Here is a 23946-nt window from a genome sequence, read left to right as displayed (position 1 = left end):
AAACATCCCTCAGACAAGTCCTTGGGCAAGATGGCAGGACCGCCCTGCACTGTGGCCTTGCAAAGTCTCCCAGCCCTTGGTGTATATAGGATAACTTAAGATAAGGTGGAGGCTGGGAGACACTTTCCCAGAGGACAGTTGAATCCTAAGGCCAGAATTTCCCACCTGTGTGTGAGCACACTGCCTGGTGCATGGCACATACATAGTAGGTACAAAATGATGGAATGGAGACATCCTCAGGACCTTGAAGAAAGCTAGGCAGAAGGAGCAATCCAGGCAGGAGAGGCATGAGAGAGCCTGTCTTACCATGGAAGCCCCTCATTCCTCTCCCATGACTTTAACAGGTGCATCTCATTTTACAGTCTTGCAGGCACGGACAACTATTATCCCATTAGATTCTTAAAATCACATTGAGTGGCACCAGATGGGGGGTGCAATTACCTGCCTTTGCCCAGGCAGGGTTGCCCACACCATTTCTGGTGCTGGAAGTCAGTGCGCTGGCTCCAAAGACCACCACCCTTCTCCCTCCACCCCAGATGGTCTCTCCTTGCCCACACCTCCATCCCAAGCCTCTTAGCTCAGCTGGGGAGCAAACAGCCCAAAACACCTCTCCCCAAGGGGCGTCTGGCTGGTTAGGTCAGTTAAGCATCCGACTTTGATTTTGGCTCAGGTCATGATCGCATGGTTGGTGAGACTGAGTGCCATGCCGTGGGGCTCTGGGCTGACAGTGGAGCCTGCTTGAGATTCTCTCTCTCTCCCGCTTTCTCTGCCTCTTCCGAGTGCACTCTCTCTCTCTCTCTCTGTCTCAAAATAAATAAATAAACTTAAAAAAAAAAAACCTACCTCTCTCATTCACCTGCTCTGGTGGACTAAAGTCTTCCCCAGTAGCATCACTCCTGAAGATCTTTTTTAAGAAAATAAGTTTCCTTATTTTATTCCTCAAATAAAAGTTTACCTGACACATAAGACAGATGACAAGAGAGGTGCTCTGATTAGAATGAGGCTAGGGGCTAAAGTTCTGGCCCTCTAGTTCTACCTTCTAACAGCAGGCACCTCTAAGGAAACTATGCTCCGTGGAGTTAAGGCACTGAGTTACCCACGAGGGAGGCCCCAGTGCGTGAGCCATCAAAAAACAAGGAGCAGAAAACAAACAAACAAACAGAAAAACCAAAAAACAAAAACCAAGGAGCAGAGCGCTAAGAGAACTGAACACAGGATGGATGGGTTTTGACAGCTAGGATAGTAACCGAAAGAATGGGGGAGGGGCATCAAGCTGACTGAAGTGGTTGAGCTTGCTTCTCCGCTGCTCCCCTCTAGATCTCCGGGTTGTGAGTTCGAGCTCCATGTTGGGTGTAGAGATTACTTAACAAAATGAATGCAGGGAAATTCATCAGAAGAAATAAAGGGGCCCAGAAGGAAGGACACAAAAGGCTCTCACACTTCCCCACCTGCAAAGAGGCAGCACTATCCCCCAGGTGAGGGCTCTGCCTGCTCCACACATAATCCAACACCCAGTCCAGTCCTGTTGTCCTACTTTGTAAATCACTCTCAAATCCACCTGCAATACCACGCTGGATAAGGCATCCACCATCTCTCACCTGGATAATTCCAACTGCCTTCTCCCTGGTCTCTCTGCTTCCACTCTGTGCCTCCAGGCTAGACCCCACGTAGCAGCCAGAAGAGACTTCAGAAGATAACCCGAATCATGTCACTCCCTGGTTAAAACCCTCTAACAGCCTCCCATCCATCGTCTTCACCACAGCCCCCAGCCTCTGCCTCCGGTGGTCTCCAGTGGTCTTCCCACCGCCCCCACCCCTCCCTAGTCAGTCACACTGGCCTTGACTTGCTCCCCACCAGATTGCTCCCTACCATAGGCTTGCGCAAGCCATTCTCTCTCCATCTTCACCCCACCCTGCATGGGATGGTTTCTTCTCATCCTTTAGATCAACTTAGAAATCATCTCATCTGAGAGGCCCTCCACCACTCCCATCTCAAACCTTCATTTCTTTCAAAACACTTAACACAACTTGTCATTATTTAATTGAATGGTCTGTTTGCTTGTTCTGTGTCTGTCTCTCCAACTAAAAATTATGAGGCGAGAGACCATGGCTTATTGATGCATTCCTGAGCTTGGTACATAGTAGGTGCTTAACAAATATTTGAGGAATACATGGAAGGATGGATGGATGGATGGATGATGGATGGATGGAAGGAAGGGAGGAAGGAAGGAATGAAGGAAGGAAAGGAGGGAGGGAAGGAAGGAGGAGAGAGGAAGGAAGGAAAGGAAGGAAAGGAAGGAAAGGAGGGAGGGAGGGAGGGAAGGAAGGAAGAGAGAGGAGAGAAGGAAAGGAAGGATGTATGGTAGATGAATGAACCCATCAGTACTAACCCAGACCCTGCTCACATCTGAGGACACACCACCGCTGGAAACCAGACAGCAGGTAGGGCCAAGGACTTCAGATTTCCATTTGCATAAAGATATATTCCATGGAGAAATAACCCTTAAGTGTTAGAGCAAAGAGCTCTTCTAGGTGATGCCTTAAGCAAACAAAACCTAGTTTGAGATGGTAGATGGAGTCAAACTGCTCTTCATTCTAGTGTACATTTATAATTCAGATATTTCACTAAATGACACTCACCGTCCCCCCACAAGAAACCCAAATGTTTGAGTTTGGCAAGAGCAAGCCAGATCTCTCATGGATCAGGAAACTTGAAAATATTCATATTCTTTGAAATGCATATGATAAATTCCCGCTTCTGGAGATTTTCTAAAGAAATCCTCAGAGATTCAGAGAAAGATTTAAGGGCAAGACTTGTTGCCACAGCATTGGTTTTGTGATGAAATTTTGGGAACAGGCTACATGTCCAACAATAGACGATTTATTTTTTATGATGAATTCTTAGTAAGAAATATTGCATAGCCATTAAAGTCACACTTTTATTTTTTTTATGTTTATTTATTTTTTAGAGATATTGAGAACATGACTGGGGGAGGTGCAGAGAGAGAGGGAGACAGAGGATCCAAAGAAGGCTCTATGTTGACAACAGAGAGCCCAATGTGGGGCTCGAACTCACAAACCGTGAGATCATGACCTGAGCTGAAGTTGGATGCCAGAAGGCCCTAAAGTCATGCTTTTAAAGAGCATCTGGTGTCAAAAGAATATGCTCACAAGAACATTTAGATCCCAGATGTGAATATATATAAAGTAATTCAAAATGTTGGTTGTGATTTTCAGATGGCTTGAGTTGGTAGGATTGCAAATGCTTTTCATTTTCTTCTTAATATCTTTTCCAAACATTTTATGATGAACATGGTTGACTTTTACCATTAGGGGAAAAAATGTTCACATTCATTCAATAAATAGGGTATCAAGCATCTACTCTGCCATGTGAGCAAAACAAAGCAAGAATGGTTTATGCCTCATGACACTTGTGAGAGAGATGACATTCAACAATTCAGCCAACAAAGAGACACATAACTGCAAATTCCAGTTATGGCTAAGAGGAAACCTACAGGGGGGTACTAGGAGAGAGCATAATGCCGGGGCAGTCTGATTTCAATGAGGTGTCAGAGAAGGCTTCTTGGAGAAGATATATGTATGAGCTGAGACCTGCAGGATGAGTAAGTTAAGCAAAATGTGGAGGAAAGGGATCTAGGCCATGGGACCAGAATGTACAAAGGTCCTGAGATGGGAACAAGCTAGGTACACCCAACAAACTGAAAGAAAGCCAGTGTGGCTAAAGGGAGTAGCAAGAAGTGTTAGAGAGGCAGACAGGATCCAAACCAGGGCCAAAAATAAAGGTGTTACAGTGTGCAACAGTGAATTATTGATGAGTATTAAGCAAGAGAGCTATGTGATCTGAATTACGTCATATATTTTTAAGAAAAAAAGAGGCTGAACCAGAGCTTCAAAGCTACAGATCCATAGAGTCTCGGGAGGAAATCCAGCTAAACCCAGCGACTGTTTTAGCATGAGAAGTCAGAGGATTCATCCTGAGCCCATCCAAACTGACCACCTGAGGGAGCCCATATCTGCCCAACGCCAGTCTGAAAAGGAGTAGAGATAGGAGAAAGGAGGGCTGAAGACGGAAGGAACTCTGGCCTCATGTATGGCTGTCACTTTAGACACTCAGAGCCACTTTCTAATCTGATTCCTATAGCCATTACATAACCGAAGGCAAGGACATGTTAGCCTATTTGACAAACAGAGAAACTGAGAAGTTGGCCCATTCATTTGTTCATTCATTAGTTTGTCCAACATTTACTACCCACTGAGTGGGGACAAAAAATGTACAAGGTAAGTAAGACGTGCCCCAGCCCTCAAGAATCTCATGGGCTAAGGGAAAAGAAGATAAATGACATGTCCTAAGTCAAGGCTTTGGCTTCAGGCACATCCTGGGCTTGAAGCCCAACCTGTCACTTCTGTGGAAAAGTCACTTAACTTCTGAGCCACAGCTTCTTCATCTCTAAATGGAGACATGGGTGATGGTGGTGATGCTGCTGTTGATGATGGCGGTAACAGGTCGTCGTAAGGGCAGAAAGTATTTTCTGAGTGCGCACTAGTTAGGGGTTTGGTGGTTGTGGTCACAGCCTATGACTCAAGGTTCAGTGTGATTTCCATGACATGACCCTTCTCTCTTTCTCAGGCCAACCTAATGCCCCCTAGTGTAAAACCCAAGCTGGCTGAATCCATGGGCAAATGTCACCATAGTGACACCTGCAGCTATATGTGGAGTCAAATTATTGCACTTCCAGAATAGGATGCCTACTAGCAGCAATGTATAGCCAGTGATGGCAAAGTTGTGACAGGTGCTCAGAGGGAGAGCAGCAAAGACAAGGTGCCTGTCAGCTACTTGCCCCCCTGGGGATACTGAAAAGCTCCTCCTCAGCATAGATACACTCAACTCTGGCCTACAAAGTGGAGACCACAGGCCTGACACTGGACAGTGCCACCTGTGGAGCAACTGGGTAAAACAAAGAACAGAGTCAACACACAGACATTAGCAAATGTGTCCTGGAGGTAAATACTTAGTCTTTTGAAACCTCTTATGCATTTGTGACAAGGTATATTCACAAATACAGTTGCAGTAGAATGTATCAAGAAAACTCTATCCTTCCACCAAAAAATGAAAACTCAGAGTAACATTAAAACATCTCTATATCTGCCCTTATTTTGGTAAAAGCACTATAAAGGATCTTTTTTTTTTTGTAAAGAAACAATAAAAAAAATACATATTTTCTTGTTGCAAACAAGGTATGAATAGTTGCCAAAATCTAGGGGAAATCTAGGGAAATTATATAAAACCTGAGAGAGAGGTGGGTGAAAAAAACTGAAAATGGCCGATGCAATAGTAAAAAAGTCATGATGATGGTGATGATAGTAAATTATGGAATACTCACATATGCTAAGTTTGATGCTAATCTTGTAACATATTTCATCTCGCTTAACCCTCATGACAATCCTATATAGGTATAATACTATCCCTACTTTATGGATGAGGAAACTAAGACACAGAAAAGTTGGACCAAACACCAGTAGGTAGCTGAACCACGACTCACACCCAAAGCCTGTACACAAAAACCTTGTCACCTCCTAAAACAATGATTCTTTGCCTTTGATAACTCACAAAGCCCACTGAAAATCTCATAAGAGACATGTATCCTAAGAAATGAAAACTGACCCAAATTTTACAAGCAACTTAAGAGTATGCAGGGATACAAGTTCCCTGCAGGAGGTCCCTGTGAATTCCTGTTATTGGCCAAGATCTGAGATTGATTATACCAGAGCAGGAAACTGAGGCAAGACCAATGAGTTCCAGGGATCAGAAAAACTTAGACAAGCATATAAATGTGTGCACAGGTGTGTGTATATCACTAAAGAAACACCTGTGAAAGGTCAAAATCCTGATGCCCGTCAGCAGGACATGCACAGCTCAGCCACATCTATGAAGACATCCTCACACAGAGGCCATTAAGAATTAGTACCTGCCTTATCATCTGCAACTGTGATCTCAGCCAAGCCTTGGCCAGCCTTGAAAGGGTCCTGTCTTTCAAGAGTCAGCAGGTCAAATCACTTAGGGCTTGGGAACAAGCAGGCCCTTTGCCCAGTGTGATAAGCCACAGTGAGTGAAAGAGCTTCCCATAGATTGTGGATTAGCAGAATCCAATGACTGCCCCACCTCCAAAGGTTGGAGGAGAGAAAGACAAAGAATGGGGAGGCCCCAAGGGCCATCAGGGGCTGCATCCGGGATGTGCCCTTTCCCAACCCCTGGAGTTGGAGTCATTCATTGGGTCCAGAGAACCACTAGAGGAAGTAAAATCAAGGGCCACATCCACCAACCGATGTCACAATTTTTGCCTAAAAGATGACTCCATTTCCCTCAGATGCCCAAGAAAAATAAGACCCAAGGCAGCTGGGTTTTGTCTTCTACTTATCATATATAAAACTCTATGTTCTGCCTTTTGAGAAAAGGTCAACTGTCATTTGTTTTTTGCATTTGACATTTCAGCAAAGCCCCAAATGGAACATTTGGCAAATGAAACTATAGCTGAGATTCACAGTATGGGAACTCCCATGGGGTTGAAGAGGGCCCTACAGCAAACGTGCTGAGCTTGCTTCAGGGCAGGGATCCTGGACTAAGCTTCAGGTAGAGAGAGGCAGGAGATGATTCTGACTAACCAACCCCTTAGTCAAAATTATCTCCCTCTCCTATACTCTTGCACTGTAAAGCTGTAGTAACACCACAGGCTGATCATATAGGATGTACAAAATCACAAAATTTCAAGTGGTAGGAACCTAACAGATGACTGGGCTTTCTCTGAAATAGAGGCCAGAGGCCCAGAGAACAGTCTCTGAAGTTTTAGGAGCCATTAAATGAGATGACAGATGAGAAAGAGCCTAGAATTCTTGAATACAAATGAGCACCACTATTCAAGTTTCATTCCAAGTGTGATTAGGGAAAGGAAAGGGGACTGAGCAAATTTTATAACTCCCATACCTAAAATCCCCCAGACATGCCTTCATGCTCTCACCCACTGCAGACACTGTGTATATTCCAACCTTCCTACTTCCATCACTTCTCCCTGAAATCTTTGCAAGTTTGGATGCTTCTAACTGCACACATCTCATATAAAATGTCACTTGACCAGAAGTCTGTCCGTAAACACCCTTTCCGGAGGGATCCCATCCCCTCTCCCTCAGATCCCCACCCTAGCACTGGTCAATGCTGAGTGCCAACCATGGCCAGGGCATGGCACTGGCACCATAAAGGACTCTCACTGGGTTGGCACCTGCCAGCCTTAAACACCCCTCTACTCTTGCCATTCACCCAGTACCCACCTGACTCAAAGATAACAGGCTTGTGAAGGTTTAAAATAAGGAAGGAACAGATACTTGGCCTGGCTGCATCTCCAAAAAAGTTCCAAGCACCTTGAACATCTCTCAGAAAGACGCTGACAAATGTCACAACCATTAGTAGGTGTTGATCTTGGAAGTCAGCCTATATCATGCCACCCTTATCAGCACACTTGGATCACGTCCCTGCATGTCTGACAACTTCTGCGAGAGACACTGGTCTATAAAATGAGATGTAGCTTTCCTCTGACAGTTCACAAGCAAGAGCAGGAGGGGAGGCAGCTTCCAAAAACGTTCTCCCATCAACATCGACCCATCAGTGTTGGACAAGGTAAGAACTTGCTACATCAAAATTCACGAAAGAGGGGTGCCTGGGTGGCTCAGTTGGTTACGTGTCCAACTCTCGATTTCAGCTCAGGTCATGATCTCACAGTTTGTGGGATGGAGCCCCATGTCCAGCTCTGCATTGACAGTGAGGAACCTGCTTAGAATTCTCTCTCTCTCTCTCTCTCTCTCTCTCTCTCTGTCCTTCCTGCTCTCACTCTCTCTCTCAAAATAAATAGTTTTAAAACTTCATGAAAGAGAAATTCAAAACTCTGAGGCAGAAACAAGCATAGGACAGTTTAAGAAAAGAGACCTACTTAGGGTTTTGCATTTAGAATCTCTTTAGCAATGCCCCTCCCTACTGAAATGCACAGCACTGTACCTAGAGTGGTAGGCGTTAACAATTTCCTGGTATGTAACTTCTTTTAAAAATGGGGATCTCTTGGGGTACCTGGCTGGCTCAGTTCTTGGAGTTGTGAGTTTAAGTCCCACATTGGGTATAGAGATTACTTAAAAATAAAATCTTTTTTAAAAAAGGGAGGATCGGGGCGCCTGGGTGGCACAGTAGGTTAAGCGTCCGACTTCAGCCAGGTCACGATCTCGCGGTCCGTGAGTTCGAGCCCCGCATCAGGCTCTGGGCTGATGGCTCAGAGCCTGGAGCCTGTTTCCGGTTCTGTGTCTCCCTCTCTCTCTGCCCCTCCCCCGTTCATGCTCTGTCTCTCTCTGTCCCAAAAATAAATAAACGTTGAAAAAAAAAATTAAAAAAAAATAAAATAAAATAAAAAAGGGAGGATCTTAAATGTCCATCAACAGATGAATGGATAAAGATGACATGCATGTATGTATGTGTATGTATGTGTGTATACACACACATACATACACATACATACATACACATAATGGAGTATTACTCAGCAATAAAAAAGAATGAAATCTTGCCATTTCCAAGTATGTGGATGGAACTAGAGGGTATTGTGCTAAGCAAAATTAGTCAGAGAAAGACAAATATCATATGACTTCACTCATATGAGGACTTTAAGATACAAAACAGATGAACAGAAGGGAAGGGAAGCAAAAATAATATAAAAACAGGGAGGGGGACAAATCAGAAGAGATTAATAAATATGGAGAACAAACAGGGTTACTGGAGGGGTTGTGGGAGGGGGGATGGGCTAAATGGGTAAGGGGCATTAAGGAATCTACTCCTGAAATCATTGCTTCACGATATGCTAACTAACTTGGATATAAATTTAAAAATTAATTAATTGGGGCGCCTGGGTGGCGCAGTCGGTTGGGCGTCCGACTTCAGCCAGGTCACGATCTCGCGGTCCGTGAGTTCGAGCCCCGTGTCAGGCTCTGGGCTGATGGCTCAGAGCCTGGAGCCTGTTTCCGATTCTGTGTCTCCCTCTCTCTCTGCCCCTCCCCTGTTCATGCTCTGTCTCTCTGTCCCAAAAATAAATAAACGTTGAAAAAAAAATTTTTTTTAATTAAATTAATTAATTAATTAATTTTTAAAATGGGGGATCTTTCCTGAGATTTTTTAATGATTCCATTCAAGACAACATCTAATAATGCTGCCACAAATTCAGTCACAGGCAGAGAATTTTATTATTTTTTCCCTCACAGAACACTTAAAGTCACCTTTACACTAAATTCCTCACAGGTAAGGGTAAAATGAGAAAAGTAATGAAAATGTGATGAGTTTTCTCCTAAAGTCTAACTTGTCCCATATGAAAGATGTCACTGGCTTCCCATTATGTCTTTCCCAACATTTCATCAATAGCAGTTCTTCTCAGTTATTTTTTTTTCTTTTTTTAAGTTTATTTCTTTATTTTGAGAGAGGGGAGGAGAGAGTGCAAGCAGGGGAGGGGCAGAGAAAGAGGAAGAGAGAGAATCCCAAGTAGGTAGGCTCCATGCTGTCAGCACAGACCCCAATACAGGGCTCAATCTCACAAACTGTGAGATCATGACCTGAGCCGAAATCAAGAGTCAAGAAGCTTAACCGACTAAGCCACCCAGGTGCCCAATTCTCCTCAGTCTTGATAAATGGCAGGCAACTTGATTTGGACAATGCCTATGCATGGCAAGAGCAGAGGTTGATAAGCCTTATTTTATAAAACTTGATTAGGTAAGAAATGCAGGGAGGAACTCCAGAGTCTACTGGCTTTACTGACAGAACATACCCCAAGACACAAACCTCTGTATTACCTTAAACATTAGAGAGAGAAAGACTTGAGAGAATCATTGTAAGGGAGGAATGTGACAGCCAGAGAAGGGAAACAATCACCACTGGGTCACACAACTGAGCTCAGAGTCAAACATGGGTTTTCTGCCTGGGTGGACCCAGCTCTCTGCCTTCTTGCTGAAGCTAAGGCCCCTCAGCTGGAAATGGGGTAATAATATTATCGAGTGTCTAGATTTGCTGCGAAAATTATAAAAGATGTTGTGGATGAAATAATTAGCACACGGACCAGTACTCTATACATAGATATGTATGGATACATATCCCAACAAAGAGAGGTAAAGTCAGGACTTGTAAGTTTACACATTCACAACAGTTATGGCTGCTCAACCCTGGCCAAGAAAAAGAAGCCACATGCCCCATGGTCGTTAGGACCACCCAGTGCCCTACAATAGAAGAGGCTACAGAAAGTGGGAAATGGGTTAACTTGATCATTGATCCACACACAGAGGAGCCTCCTGTGTGCCAGCCACCAACACAATAATGAGGATGGTCCAATGCCACCACTAGACCACGCTAATGCTCTCCCAGAACATGGGAACAGGCTTTAAAAAGACAAGAGAGGGCCTGAGATGGTCATACTGACATAAAGATGGTTCTGGCCTCTGCACACTGAGCTGAAATGCCAGGACAGCCCAATGACCAAATGGGTGGAGGGTGCCAAGCTCGGGTCTGATTCATTGGGTGATTTCATTCTGATTGGGCAAAACTAGCAGCTGGAAGCTGGCCAGTGGGCACAGGCAAGCATATTGCCTGCTCTGTACCACAAGTTTCACCATCTATAAAATAAAGATAGACCCTCCTTCTCAGGGTTGTGTAGAGAGCTTAGAGCAGCTAATGTCCGCTTACTCTCCACAAAGGGACTGGCACATGGAAAGCTCATACCAACAAGGACAGTGCTTTATATTAGTTGATCAAAAGCTGGGAGAGACCTTGACCACCATTAGAGCAATAACCTTTGTAGCTGGATCATTCAAAATTCTTGAATTCCCCAGTTGGTAACTGAGATGGCTCCAAGGGCATTTGAGAAAAGGAAACCTGGCAGGAGGATGTGGACCATAGAGGTAAGGCTATTGGCAGGGCTTGGCCTGTACTCAAAGACTGCCACCAGCCTGTGGATATCTTCATGCAGAGCTGAAAAAGAAGTAGGAGAAAACAAGACTTTGCCATATGATGGAACACTGTCTGATGAATACAATATACAGACTAGAATGTCAAAAATGTGAGTGGAACCTTTCCACAAGAGCGAGGGCCCTTGTAGGTGCATGTCTAATACAAACATAGTGGCACCCCTATGATCCATTGGGAGCGTGGTCTCTAAAATAACTTGCTTTTGCAGATATCAGTCGCCAAGATGCTGACCCTCTGGGCCCTGGTCTTCACGCTGACCGTCCAGGCAAGAGCACTTGACCTGCAGAATCCATCTTTGCTGCTGGGAAATCTCCCTCAATTAGCCCTTGAGGTCACCAAAAAAGCACCTCTCAATCTGCCACTGTTCAGAAGTGCCCCAAAAGATTCTCCATCTAAGAAACATCCAACTAGGACCCCAGGAGGCAGGTGTCTACCAGTGGCCAGGTACTTCATGTCTAGCAGCAAACTCGAAGAATGTAAGTAAAACTTGTTTCACCTGCTCACCTTTGACTTTCCACCCACTCACACACACCTCTCATTTCCAAGCCCAAAAGCTGATTACACCTCCAATAAGGAGAAGGCATCAAAATCACCTTGGGAGTTTGTTAACAAAACAGCTGCCTGGGCTCCACTCCCACACATTGTGATACATCAATACTGCAGAGGGCATGAAAACCTGGTTTTCTAATAAGCTCCAAGATGATGTTGAAGCTACTTGTCTGTAGTCCACACATGGGGAAGGACTGGTCAAAGCAACCCTGGAGAAGGGAACTCTTGGATCCAGTCAAATGGCTACCTGCCTTTTATGTGACCCTTATCACCTGCACACTGCCAGGACCTCTCATGGCTTCCAATGCTGGGCCCCACAGCTCATCCCAAACACCCACACGTACTTAAAGCATCAACCTGGTTGACAAAGGGCCAAGAAATGGGAGATCCAAGTCCACTACCAAACCCCCTGACCAGATTTGCTCTTTCCAAACGCCCTTCTCACACCCTTCTTGAGTCTCAGCCTCCTCCTTAAAGAGATGTGGAATTCTGTCCTCTGGCAGTCTCTTAGGGCCAGAGAGCAGAGGAGCTCAGGAATTACAAGGCTTGGCAAAGAAGTGACTCTCTTTGGGGACCAAGAAGGGAGTAGGACTCTTGAGCAAATGAAGGCCAATAGGAAAGTCCACAAAGCTCCCTGCAACAGCCTTCTGCAGCCAGCCTTCCAGGATGAAAGGACAGGGTGACAGAGGGAAAATTGGTGGCTGCCTAGTGATCATGGTACCCAGCCCCACAGCTCACACATCCACTGCTTTGCCTCTTTAGGAACATTTCCTCCACTCTGCCCACCACTCTGCCTTATGACAAAAGAGTTGAAATATATAGAAAAGTTCAGACAGTGGTACAAAAGAAAAAAATGACAGTTGTATACCCAACAAACAGTGATTTGGTGGTGGTGGTGGTGGTTGTTAATTTTGTCAGACATAAAATATATATACACATATATATATACATATATATACACACACACACACACACACACACACACACACACACACACACACATATATATACATATAGCAAATACTCTTGTACTCACAACTGAGTTTAAGGAATAAAACCCAGCCATAGGGCTGAGGACCCCAAGGCTCCTGCAGGGCTGCCTCCCTCTCCCCCTTTCTCCTCCTCCCCCTGGAGGAGACCTCTGGCCTGATTATTTTTCCCTCGCCACTTCTCTATATGTTGTGACATGCGGCTATTCCTATTCTGGAATAGGAATGTTGTCCTTTGGCCCAATTAAGCTCTTTGCTGAGATAGACAGGGTTGACCACCAGCCAGATGTAATAGCTCCTCTTCTGAGTTCCTTTCTCAGGCCACTGAGAGCAGGATAGGATAGGACCCCTGTGACTTCACAGTTCTCCAAGTTGGCTCTTGACCCTCTCTCCCTCCCCACCATCTTCTGGGATTCCACTTCTCCCTGCCCTGCTTGTCTCCAGTGTGAAGGCAAAGACATGGTGAGCATCTCCTCCACCCTGATGATAAAAATGCTGGAGGATCAGTGCTGATGCAGGAGGTCTCTTAGTATGGGCAGCTTGTCAAAGGTGGCAAGACCTCCCGATGACCCACAAGGGGAAAACGAGGCCTAGAGAAGAGAAGAGACTCGCATAGAGTCACACAGATGGAGAACAGAGGAGTACAGGTCTGTGAGCTCCACTACCTCTTCGCCAGCCACCTCAACCTTACTGAGTACTTAAAATCAGCTCAACATTTGTCCTGTGCCCAACAACCCATGCTGCAGGTTCTATCATTCCTAGACAGGTGCAGAGACTGAGGCTCAGGAAAGAGAATACTCTGCCCCAGGCCACTTGGACTTCAAGGAAGTGTCTAGACCTTATATACTTGGGACTACTGGGCTCCAGAGCTAAACTAAATTCTTTCATTCCATGCTCAAACCACTTTAGAGTAACATACTCAACACTAGGCTGGCCTCAGGTAGGTGGCTAACAAATGTTAACTCTTAACAGGGGACAGGTTATCTCTGTATCACCAGGCTGTCCTGTGGTGGGCAGTGGGAGGGAGTGATATATCCAGAAGGCATGATATACAGTAGCTAAGGGCCTAACAATTCAGAGGTGCTGGCTCTCCGGCTGGGAAGGTTCCTCTGGTTGAATCAGTTGGACACCCAACAGCAAGATCATGTCTCTTGACCCTTTTCAGATTTGAACGCCACGCTGCCCCCACAGATCGAGAAGATGCTGATGTGTGAGGAGATAGATCTAGCTGGTGTGCTTGGGACAGTGATATCTACATTGTCTAACTCCAACCTACTGTCTGTGTTAGACCTCACTTCATCCCTCAACATACCTGGAAGTGATGTTCTTGGTGGTATCCTGGGCAAGGAAAGTGGTGGCCAGTCCCCAAAGCTCCCACTGTCATTGCTCTCAACAGCCACTAATGCCCTCAATATCCAAGAGACTCTGGGCAGACTACTACCCACTGGTGCAGAGAAGAATCCTGTAAAAGGACTTGTCAACACCCTTGACCTCCCAAATCTCCCCCAGCCTCTGAATGATATCGTTAACCAAGCCGGCAAGCTCACAGAATCCACCGACGGTGTGCTGAACAGTCTAGTGCCAGTAGGTGTTAGTGATGCAGTCACAGGCCTGCTGAGAAATGCTGACCTAGCAGAACTCTTACTGGGGTAAGTGCTTCCTTGATCCTAAGGTCTGACACAAGAAGAGAGCTGCTGTTTGGGGACACTGAAGTTCAACCTCCAACAATACCATGGAAAGGGACAACCACATTTTCATGAAGCAATATTCTAGTTCTGTGCTGAAAGGGTGCCCTTTCAGAGGGAAATACGACCAAGATTTCTTCAGCTTAAAGAGCAGAGTGGGTAAGGGAGCCAGGGAGTCCTGGGAATGGATGGGTTGGTAAATTGTTAAATGGCTGCTTCAGGGGTACCTCTCCTGCTGCCCAGGCTGATTTGTGAAGCCAGGACTGACCCATGATGCTGTCACTTTGCAGATTAAATGTTCAAGAAGTGACTGTGGAGAGTATGACATCAACCATGACAGGTGATGGGATCCTCGTCTCTACCACAACTACCGCCTTCATAGGTGGAAAAGGGTGAGCCTGTTTCCAAATCAGTCAGCCAAGACAGTTAGCCTGGGGACTTAAGAGCCAGAGTCCAAGGGCCAGGCAGAGCAACACAGAATAAGGTTGGATGATTGAGGGTGGGGCAAACTGGGCACCAGGAATAGCTGCCTGTCTCTTCTGCCCCAAAGGACCAATGCAGGAGAATGACCCCATGAAGCCCCATCCTCAAATAGTGTAAGCACAGCCAGAAATCCAGATCTCCATGTGAAATCTGCACAATTTTATACATGGGCAGTGAAGAGAAAAACCACAGAAAATGACATATACACTGGTATTATGGGAAATGCAGGCTCCAAATAATCTGGACCCTCCAAGAAGAATCAGCCCACTCTACAAACACTGTCCCAGGCATTTGGGGGCGGGGGTGGACAGAGATGATTAAAATGCATGCATCAGTCATCCACCTAATGGGTAATTAATACACATCTCTATACCAGATGTTGTGCTGGGCACAGGAGTAATGGCAGTCCCTGTCCTCAGTGAACATCAACAGGTGGGGGAGAACAGGTTAGCAGTGTAGGTCCAAGGCACACAGGAAGACATGAGGACAGGCAACCTACACTGGGGAGAAGGCAGCTTCTTGAACTATCACACACATGGCACTAAAACCTTTCACCGAGCAAACTCCAGCCAAGCACTTAACTGAGGCGCTCTGAACTCACTGAACCCTTCTGACAACCTCATCAGAAAAGCAGTCCTATTTCTACACTAGGAAACCAGTTTAGACTACCAAAACCAGTTACATACAGCTGACAGGGTTCAAACCCAGGCATTCTGCCTCCAGAGGCCATGTTTGTGACCACTACAGTTAGCAGTAGCAGGAAGGGCCATTTGTCTTCTCGAGAACATCTGACTTTAATGAGGCCTGGTTTTGGTAAATGGTGGGTTTTTCTTATGCTGTAACCCACACAACACACAGCTGGGGATGCTGGGCACAAAAGTGAACTTGTAATGAGCTTCTCATTACAAGTCGGCCTCGTGCCACCAACAAAAGACTTCATTTTTTTTTTTTTAATGTTTATTTTTGAAAGAGAGACAGACAGAGTATGGGAGGGGCAGAAAGAGAGGGAGACACAGAATCCGAAGTAGTCTCCAGGCTCTGAGCGGTCAGCACAGAGCCTGATGTAGGGCTCGAACCCATGAACTGCGAGATCATGGCCTGAGCCGAAGTCAAACGCTTCACTGACTAAGCCACCCAGATGCCCCAAAAGAAGACTTCTTGAAGGCTGGTGAGGAGAGTGATTTTATAAATGCCTCCCGTGAACCAGGATCTAATCCTGTGTAAGAGAAGGCCAACCTTGAGGCATGCTCACTTGAAGAGCACCAAACTTTCCCTCTCAAATAATCTAGACAAACACATGAGGCTTACTCCCAAAATGCCTATTGCTTGGCCTGAGTGACATCCTGGAGCTAGGCCTGGTTTCACCTACATCTTATTCTCCACAGCCTAGCAGGACCTGTAGTCAGCCTACTGGGATATCAAGTACACAGCGATATAACTCTGAAAATTGGCATTTCCACGAACAATACCCAATGCATCAACCTCCAAGTCCAGGACAAGGACATCAAGTTCAAGAAAGTGACCCTTCAAGTAGTGGAAACGTACGTGAGACCATTTTTCTCATTTTCTATATCCATATGTGCCAGAATGTCCCCGTTGATACCACCCTTAGGGTGGAGTTTGGCCAACCCAATGGTTTGAATGATCAGTAATTGGGAGTCCCAGTCAGGGGTCTTTGCTTGGGAACGCCCAGCACATTTCAAAACAACCTTCTCTCACTCTGCCTGCATTCTGCTAAGCATACTCTTTGTATTTTGTTCTTTTTGCTTAAGCAATACATTCACCTAAATCAAAATCCAAAAGATACAAAAAGCCATACAATGAAAAGTCTTCCTCCCACCCATGTATACCAGCTGGCTAATACTCCTCCCTGGAAGCAACCAAAGGATCTAGTCTCTTCCATTGGCTTTCAGAGACACTATTTGCATGTGCACAGTTGTGTGTGTGTATACACACACAGAAAGGGGTGAATACCATATACACCTTTCTGGACTCTGATTGCCTCACTTAAAAAATAGCTTGAAATCTGTTGCATCAATATATAAATAGCTTCTTCATTTTTTATGGCCTAGTATTCCATTATGAAGATGCACTGTAATTTAATAGTCCCTTATCAAGGAATAGTTGTGTTTTTCAACTGTTAACTTTTGTACCCAACTCCAACTAGTAAGGTCCCAGACAGGTCTGTTCACTAACATGAACGAGTGTCTGAAGAATAAATCCCTCTACATGGGATTGCTGGGTCAGATGTCAGGCATTGGTAATTTTCCCAGGGATCCTTGTAGTATCTTCCTTAATGACTGAAACTGTAGACAAAAGCGCTCGGGTGTTGGTACAAATTAAGAAGCAGGACATCATGCAGCTGTTTCATGAATAGATGGGTTTTCTCCAATGCCTGGGCAAAATCCAGAAATGCAAGAATCACATAGTCCTCCACATATCTTTCCCAGGGTCACAAATACTTTGCCAGTGCCTCTGCCTTTGGACCAAATCGTTTCTCAAGTGTTGACAGTAGCTATGAAAGAGAAGGTAAGTGTTGGGAAAAAGGAGGGCACCACCTCAGAGGTCTAGGTCACTGGGGGAAAGCGATTTGTTCCTGATGCTGGGTGAGACTCCAAAAGGAGACATCAGGCCTTCAGGAGTCCCAAGTTTAGAGCTATTCTGGCCCAAAAGACCCCAGCAGCAGGACAGGATAATGCCTCACACTGGGAGAGGGAGAGTGTAAGTTCTGCCATAGAGAAGCCCAAGAAACAGGGAGAAGGGGAAGAGGATGGGGAGGAGGGGAAGATGAACTGGGCTGAAGGGGAGGAGGACAGGCCTGCTGCACTTCCTTGGCAAAGCTCATTGGTGGTGATTTCACAGCTTCAAGAAGTAGAATCGTGTGACATCGATCTCAGTGATTTCAGCAAATGCAAGAACTGTGAGTACAAACACCAGAGCTCCCTGGGGGTCATGGGTCAATGGAGGACTCCTTGGGGATCTCACCAGATGATAGACAGGAGAGTGGGCGGCCGTGAGCTACAATACCTTGAGCCTCCAGGCACATAGACCCTCCTCAGCACCTCAAGGCAGAACATGTGGTAACTTACTGGCTTCCCTGAACCACTATGACACATTCTCCAGGACAGAGCAGGGCGAAGAGCCCCTTAGAAGTCTCTGTGGCAGCCCCGCCACCTAAATGGTTTGCCAAGCGCACATGTGTGCAGAGTCGGAGCAAGGATTCCAGGCCTCATGCCAGGGAAGCTGAGAAGCAAAAATTCCCTCCAATGTCCTCAAACATATCCGGGAGACAGGAATGATAGGACATAGTGGGATAGCAGCTGCCAGGACAGCCAAAGCAGGAAACTGGTAACATTTCTCCAGTCCCAGAGTAGATGAAACTGGCACCTTGGCAACAAGCTTCTCTCTCTCATTTGCGGTTTTGGCACAAGAAGGAGAGGGCCAAGCCCTCATGCTGCCTTCCTCCCCGAAACTGGAAAACACAGTAGGGCAGCAGCTTTCTGCCTCAGACTGAGAAACAGGGAGGTGTCCACACTGGTCCCCCATCTGGAGGGCAGAGCCACCAAGAGCCCGGGGGTTACGGGGGTCTCCAGATGTTCTCTTTCCTCTCACCTGCAGCTACTGACTTGTTCAAGTACAACGTTAAAAGTTCCAGGACTTCTGCACAAGGTCTTTCAATCTTCTACTGTGTAAGTGTTCTTTGTGCTTACAATGGATTCCATAGGAGGGCTGCGGACATCCCTGAATTCATGAAATATATGCTACTTCAAGAACACTTAAATGGGGGAATTCACCTCAAAAATGAGGACTTATGGCTTCTCTTAGACAATCAGAGGTCTGATGGCCCTAAGTTGGACTGCATCAGGGCTAATCAGCTGGACAAGAGCAGTGCTTCCTCCTTTACAAAAGGTTTCTACTCTCTAATCTCCACAAACCCCACCACTTCCTACAGACCCCCAACACGGAGGCTGGGGGGGGGGGTCTACTGCTGTCTGTCATCATCCTTGTCCACTGCAGTCCTCATGGGGGCCACTTCACTCCTCAACATCTCAGCCAGGCTCCAAAGACATAGAAACTGATGTTAGTCTCACAAGACAACAGGGATTTTTCTGCTTTTCTTTCTCTAGGCTAAAGCCTTCTTTAACAAATATATAGTCCCTGTACCTGGAAGTCCCCTTCCACCAGATCCTAGAAATGCCAACATTTCCCTAACTCTGTCCCATAAATTACTCACCGTTATCATCACACTGAGTGTCAAGCAGAGCTCCACCAAGGTAAGCCTCATCTACCCTGACACCATTCTCCTCTTTGCTTAAGCCTAGTCTGTCAAACTCTTGAGAGAAAGGTAAAAATGCAGTGGGTTCCAGAACATTCTTCCAGAGGTAAATAAGAGGAAATGCTGTGGGATACAGCTTTTCCCTTAATGATGATCATATAAATGGTTATTTGTTGACACCGAAGGAGAGCAGAGAGCAGGGGCAGAGGAGGATAAATGTCTTCTGAGTTCCTGCTTCAAACCAAGTACAAAGCCAGGTGTCATTTCATCCTGACAATGGCACCAGGAGGTAGGGATTCTTGTCCCCAATTTACAGAAAACCAAAGTGAGAGAAGTACTTTACCAACAGTCACAGTATGAGCAAGAGAGTGGATTTATCGACATCTGAGGTATTCATTTGCTTCTGGCCCCAAGGGTGATAGAAGGAATAGAGGCAATAATAACAAGAAAATAATAATCATGGAGAACTTTCTATGGGCCAGGCTCTGTTTCAGCAATGTACAATGTTTCCTTAACAGGGTCTCCAAAATGATTAAGTGCAGAGTGGTCTGCCAAAAGAGCATAGAAAGAAATGGGTTTAAGCTGGATGAAGGGTAACAGAAAAGCAAAATTTTATGTGTTAAATGACCTACTGTCCTTCTGAGAAAGGAAATGAGATATAGGAAAATATCTGGAATTAGACCCTATCTGCTGTGGTCACACCCACTGTGCCAGTACCCACTTAGGTGACCGACTCATACTAGAGAGCCAATAAATATCTGAATAAATGAACTGAATGATGCACAGGTATCTCATAAGGCACCATTCTGCAGTCCTCCTTCTTCTCCATACTCTAAATGATGACTTCTTCACAACAGATGACTAACCTGGCTGCAAGCATCACCAAAATAGCCTACTCCTTCAAGTCAGGCAACCAACTCCAAGTCACCTTGTGGATTACCGTGGAAAAGGATGGTGAGAATTTTACTACCGTGGAAAGGGTGAGTACTGAGTAACAAATCAGGACTGAGCTGTGAGGAGGAACTAATAGGAGCACAAGTTACACGGAAAAAAGAGCGGTCTGGAGTGGAGGGGGCCAAATCCCCGAGGGCCCAAGTGCCTGGGTACCCTTATGACAAGGGTGGCTGGTGGGCTCAGCCCCTAGGGCAGAAGAGATAAACAGGCTGTCTCGTGCGACCAGGGAGTCTCCACTCCAGTCCTTACCTGTGATCTTGTTGGCCATATCACAATGTGATACATTCGCTGACTAATCAGGTCAAGGTTGTTTTCTTTTTTTTTTTTTTTTTTTTTTTTTTTTACATTTATTCATTTTTGAGAGACCGAGAGAGACAGAGCACAAGTGGGGGAGGGGCAGAAAGAGGGAGACACAGAATCTGAAGCAGGCTCCAGGCTCTGAACTGTCAGCACAGAGCCCGACACGGGGCTTGAACTCACAGACCACGAGATCATGACCTGAGCCGAAGTCGGATGCTTAACCAACTGAGCCATCCAGGTCCCCCTCAAGGTATTATTTTTAATGCATATTTGTTTTATATTAATGCAGACCTCAATCATCTCCCATGACAGCAAGATTTCCAAAGACAAATTGATACCAGACTTCAAGATTATGAGGTACTGTCCATAACTACAAAGTCCTCTTGACATTTGTCAGTATAAAAATAAATATCAAGAACCCAATTCAAATCACATGAGAAAAATAATGGAAAAGGCCCTTGGGAAATACCTGCATAATTACAGGGAAGCCAAAATGGAGTTTTACTCACCTTAAAATTGCTTTATCCTCTGTATTTGACATTTTATAAGTGGCTTTGAGAAGTGAACTAATACCTAAACTCTAGAATTGGTTAATATTTTTTATGTGAAAATAATTTTTCCTTGTACTTGTTTCCTGACAGCTCTGAAGACAAGGTGACACCACCTGAGGCTGTAAGTCAATTCAATTTTCAAAATATCTGTATGTGAGAAATTATTTTAATGCCAGATGCTCAGTGACACAGGGACTCTGGAAAGGAAAAGGTCACACAGACTAGATCACAGATGCAATGTGGAGCAGGTTCCAAACCTTTACCCTCTCTGGAGAGTTCTTCAAGCTAGTTCCCAAAGCCATGACTAGAATCCCACATTCAGTCAGTGACTTAAGGAAGGCCTAAATCCCTGATTTTTTAGTGTTGTGGGTGATTCTGACACACAAGGAAGTCCTGGAGTCCACTGGAAGAATGAAAAGGTGATCTAGATTCTAATCTTGCCTGGGTTCATGAGAGTTGCTCACAAATATACCCAGCCTCACCCTTCCCATTGGTAGTTCCCATCAGTAATTCCGAGTGAGCACAGGAATCACCAGATGAAAGCCTGGGAGGTGAGAAGGGGGGAGAGAGAGGGCAGGGCCCAGGGAACAGGTTCCAGGAAATTCCCAGGAGGTTCACAAACCACACCCTCATTTAAGATATTTGTTCTTGTACATGTTCATGCCTTCATTCAACAAATGTTCAGGGAACACCACAATGTCCCCAGCCCTAGAATACAACATGAAATAGTGATGAGATCCCTGATTCTAAGAGTGACCCTCAAATTTAAGTAGGAAAACAGAGACAGCTGAAAATCATAAATAAATCAGCTAAATCATTAAGAGCCTAGGAGCCACACACTGGGTGGAGGCATACAATGGGCACCCTGAAGTGAGCAACCTTATGACTATGGGTGACTACGGGGACCGTCTGCATCTCATGTCAGCCCTGAGACAATAAGGAGTCAGTTGAGAGGCAGACTCTGGGAGGTATCGCAAGTCCAGTGATTCTTCATCTCATCTTTACCTCTGGGCTGCTATGTAGCATGCCAGGTTCCATGCAGGGGAAGGAATGTAGAAGGCATGGTCCCTAGCCTCATGTAACTACGCACCTGACAGGGGTCACAGACATTTATGCAGAAAGTTGTCAGTGTAGCATAAAAATGACAGAGTAGAGAGAGCACCAACTAGAAGGCAGACAGTAGGTTCCCTGAGAAGATGCCTGAACTTAACCTTGAAGAAGGAGCAGAAGTTAGCACAGACCCAAAGTGTGTACAGGATAGAGGAAACAGAATGTGCCAAAGGTAGGCATCACAGAATCATAGGCCTTTCGAAGAGGGGAAAGGTAAGCAGAGTGCCAGCAGAGAGAAGCAGATCTGGGAGGCCCTTGGAGGGAATGCAAAAGAGGCAGGCTCAGCAACAATCAGTCCTTCCCAATACTGAATTCAACCTTTGTGTTGAAAGTATGCAGCTGCACCACTGAGCCTACAGCAGTGTCTAGAACGTAATATGACCCCATAAACATTTGTTCAAGGAGCCACCTAAGGCATCAAAACCTACTGGAGGGCTTTGGAAAACCCCCAACGAAGAAGCCTGAGAGATTGACCAACATCCACCTCCCCATATAGCCTTGTCCAGTAATAGATTTCTTACACTAGGAAAAAACCCACATATGAGAGGCACCCAAGATGTACTGATAAAAATGCTCCTCCCATCTCTTCCAGGAAGCAGAAGTGCAAGATATATTGCTTGAGGTTCTGAAGAAATTTTTGTCTGCCCTTAATGGTATGTGGAATTAATTTAAACACTTAGGAGCACCTGCGTGGCTCAGTCAGTTGGTTAAGCGCCCAACTCCTGATTTCAGCTCATGTCATGATCTCACGTGGTCGTGAGATCAAACCCCACATCAGGCTCTGTGCTGTGTGTGGAGCCTGCTTAAGATTCTCTCCCTCCCTCTACCTGAGCTCTTCCCCCACTTGCACACTCTCTCTCAAAAAATAAAATTAATTAATTAGTTAAAGGGCGCCTGGGTAGCTCAGTTGGTTGGGTGTCCAACTCTTGTTTTTGGCTTATGTCATGATCTCACGGTTCATGAGATTGAGCCCCATGCCATCAGCACAGAGCCTCTCCTCTCTCTGCCCCTCCCCCCACTTGCATGCACTCTCTCTCAAAAGAAATAAACACTAAAAAAATTAAAAATATCTATTAAAAAAACAATAATGTAAACACTCAGAGTCATAAGAAAGGGACAAGGGTGCGAAACCACATTACAGAACAGTCCATGGCACTGAGCACAGTATCATCCAATCACCATCTGGACTGAAAATCACTTCTTAGTTTTCAGATAGGGACTTCAGCATCTTGAGATGGCAAAACATGAAAATTAAATCTAAATGCCTCTTCTACGGGTCCTAATGAAATCTAGCTCCGTAGGGGTCATCTTACCACTTGGAGGAAAATGGACCTGGATCACCTAGTCACACAGATGCTGGAGTTGGAGAAACTTGAGACTGAGATCATAAACTTCATAACCACCAAGATGATGGTACAAAATGCTATCTGTACATATTTGTGGTGAACTCTAAAGGGGTTCAAAATAGTGCAAATGACACCAAAACAGCAGGGTCTTCTTCTTCAGCTAGTGAAGGCAGACATGCCTATATGTCTCTTAATATCAATTCTCTGTGCATAGAATACCCACTTGGTTTCCAGTTCATTCTAAGGTCTTTTCTGATCTTTGTAAACTCACCCTCATACACACACAAGACTAAGAGACTATGTCTGAAATCTGTCCATTGAATGGGCAAGGGAGAGATTTCTCCTAGAGCCGTGCACTAACCAGAGATCCCTCCAGCTGGCTGTGGCTAAAACAACCCAGCCTGGCCATTGTTTCTTTCAACTCATATCACATTTTCTCTTTATTTCAGAACTGATAAGTGCATGGAATGTTCCTCCAGGACTAACCTCAAATCCTCTAACCAATGCCAAGGTTAAAGTACTTAAGTTGGTAAGAGAGAAATACCAATATTTTCCTTTTGCACAAAGGCCTACTGTGCACTTCAATCTTCACAGGAATGACGGGGGCCAGTAGGCCTCAGCCTCAGTCTGTTCCAGGCCGCCCTACTGACT

At 45.4% G+C, this 23946-nt stretch overlaps 2 protein-coding genes across 2 annotated transcripts in view; one reads left to right on the top strand and one right to left on the bottom strand.

Moving 5' to 3' along the window:
- The window catches only part of CDK5RAP1 (CDK5 regulatory subunit associated protein 1), an 82019-nt gene that overhangs the window by 7680 nt on the left and 50393 nt on the right, over positions 1-23946 (bottom strand). The window lies entirely within an intron of this gene.
- Positions 7522-23942, top strand: LOC115510198 (vomeromodulin-like). Its single transcript, XM_030309800.1, has 14 exons — positions 7522-7686; positions 11261-11528; positions 13756-14239; positions 14566-14667; positions 16144-16299; positions 17209-17287; positions 17621-17678; positions 18377-18447; positions 18886-19032; positions 19892-20014; positions 20578-20645; positions 20930-20960; positions 22542-22602; positions 23745-23942. Exons 2-14 carry the CDS (start codon positions 11276-11278, stop codon positions 23906-23908), a joined length of 1797 nt encoding a protein of 598 aa, XP_030165660.1. The 5' UTR covers positions 7522-7686; positions 11261-11275; the 3' UTR covers positions 23909-23942.

The sequence above is a fragment of the Lynx canadensis genome, chromosome A3 (assembly GCF_007474595.2).
Source record: "Lynx canadensis isolate LIC74 chromosome A3, mLynCan4.pri.v2, whole genome shotgun sequence".
In the NCBI taxonomy this organism is placed as follows: Eukaryota; Metazoa; Chordata; class Mammalia; order Carnivora; family Felidae; genus Lynx; species Lynx canadensis.
This window is presented reverse-complemented; position numbering and strand designations above follow the sequence as displayed.

Excerpts from the sequence above, each read along its gene's own strand:
- LOC115510198 (XM_030309800.1), top strand. The coding sequence starts at position 11,276 with ATGCTGACCCTCTGGGCCCTGGTCTTCACGCTGACCGTCCAGGCAAGA. Across the intron at positions 17,679-18,376 it reads TTTCAGCAAATGCAAGAACT|CTACTGACTTGTTCAAGTAC; the intron begins GTGAGTACAAAC and ends TCTCACCTGCAG. Across the intron at positions 20,015-20,577 it reads ATTTTACTACCGTGGAAAGG|ACCTCAATCATCTCCCATGA; the intron begins GTGAGTACTGAG and ends ATATTAATGCAG.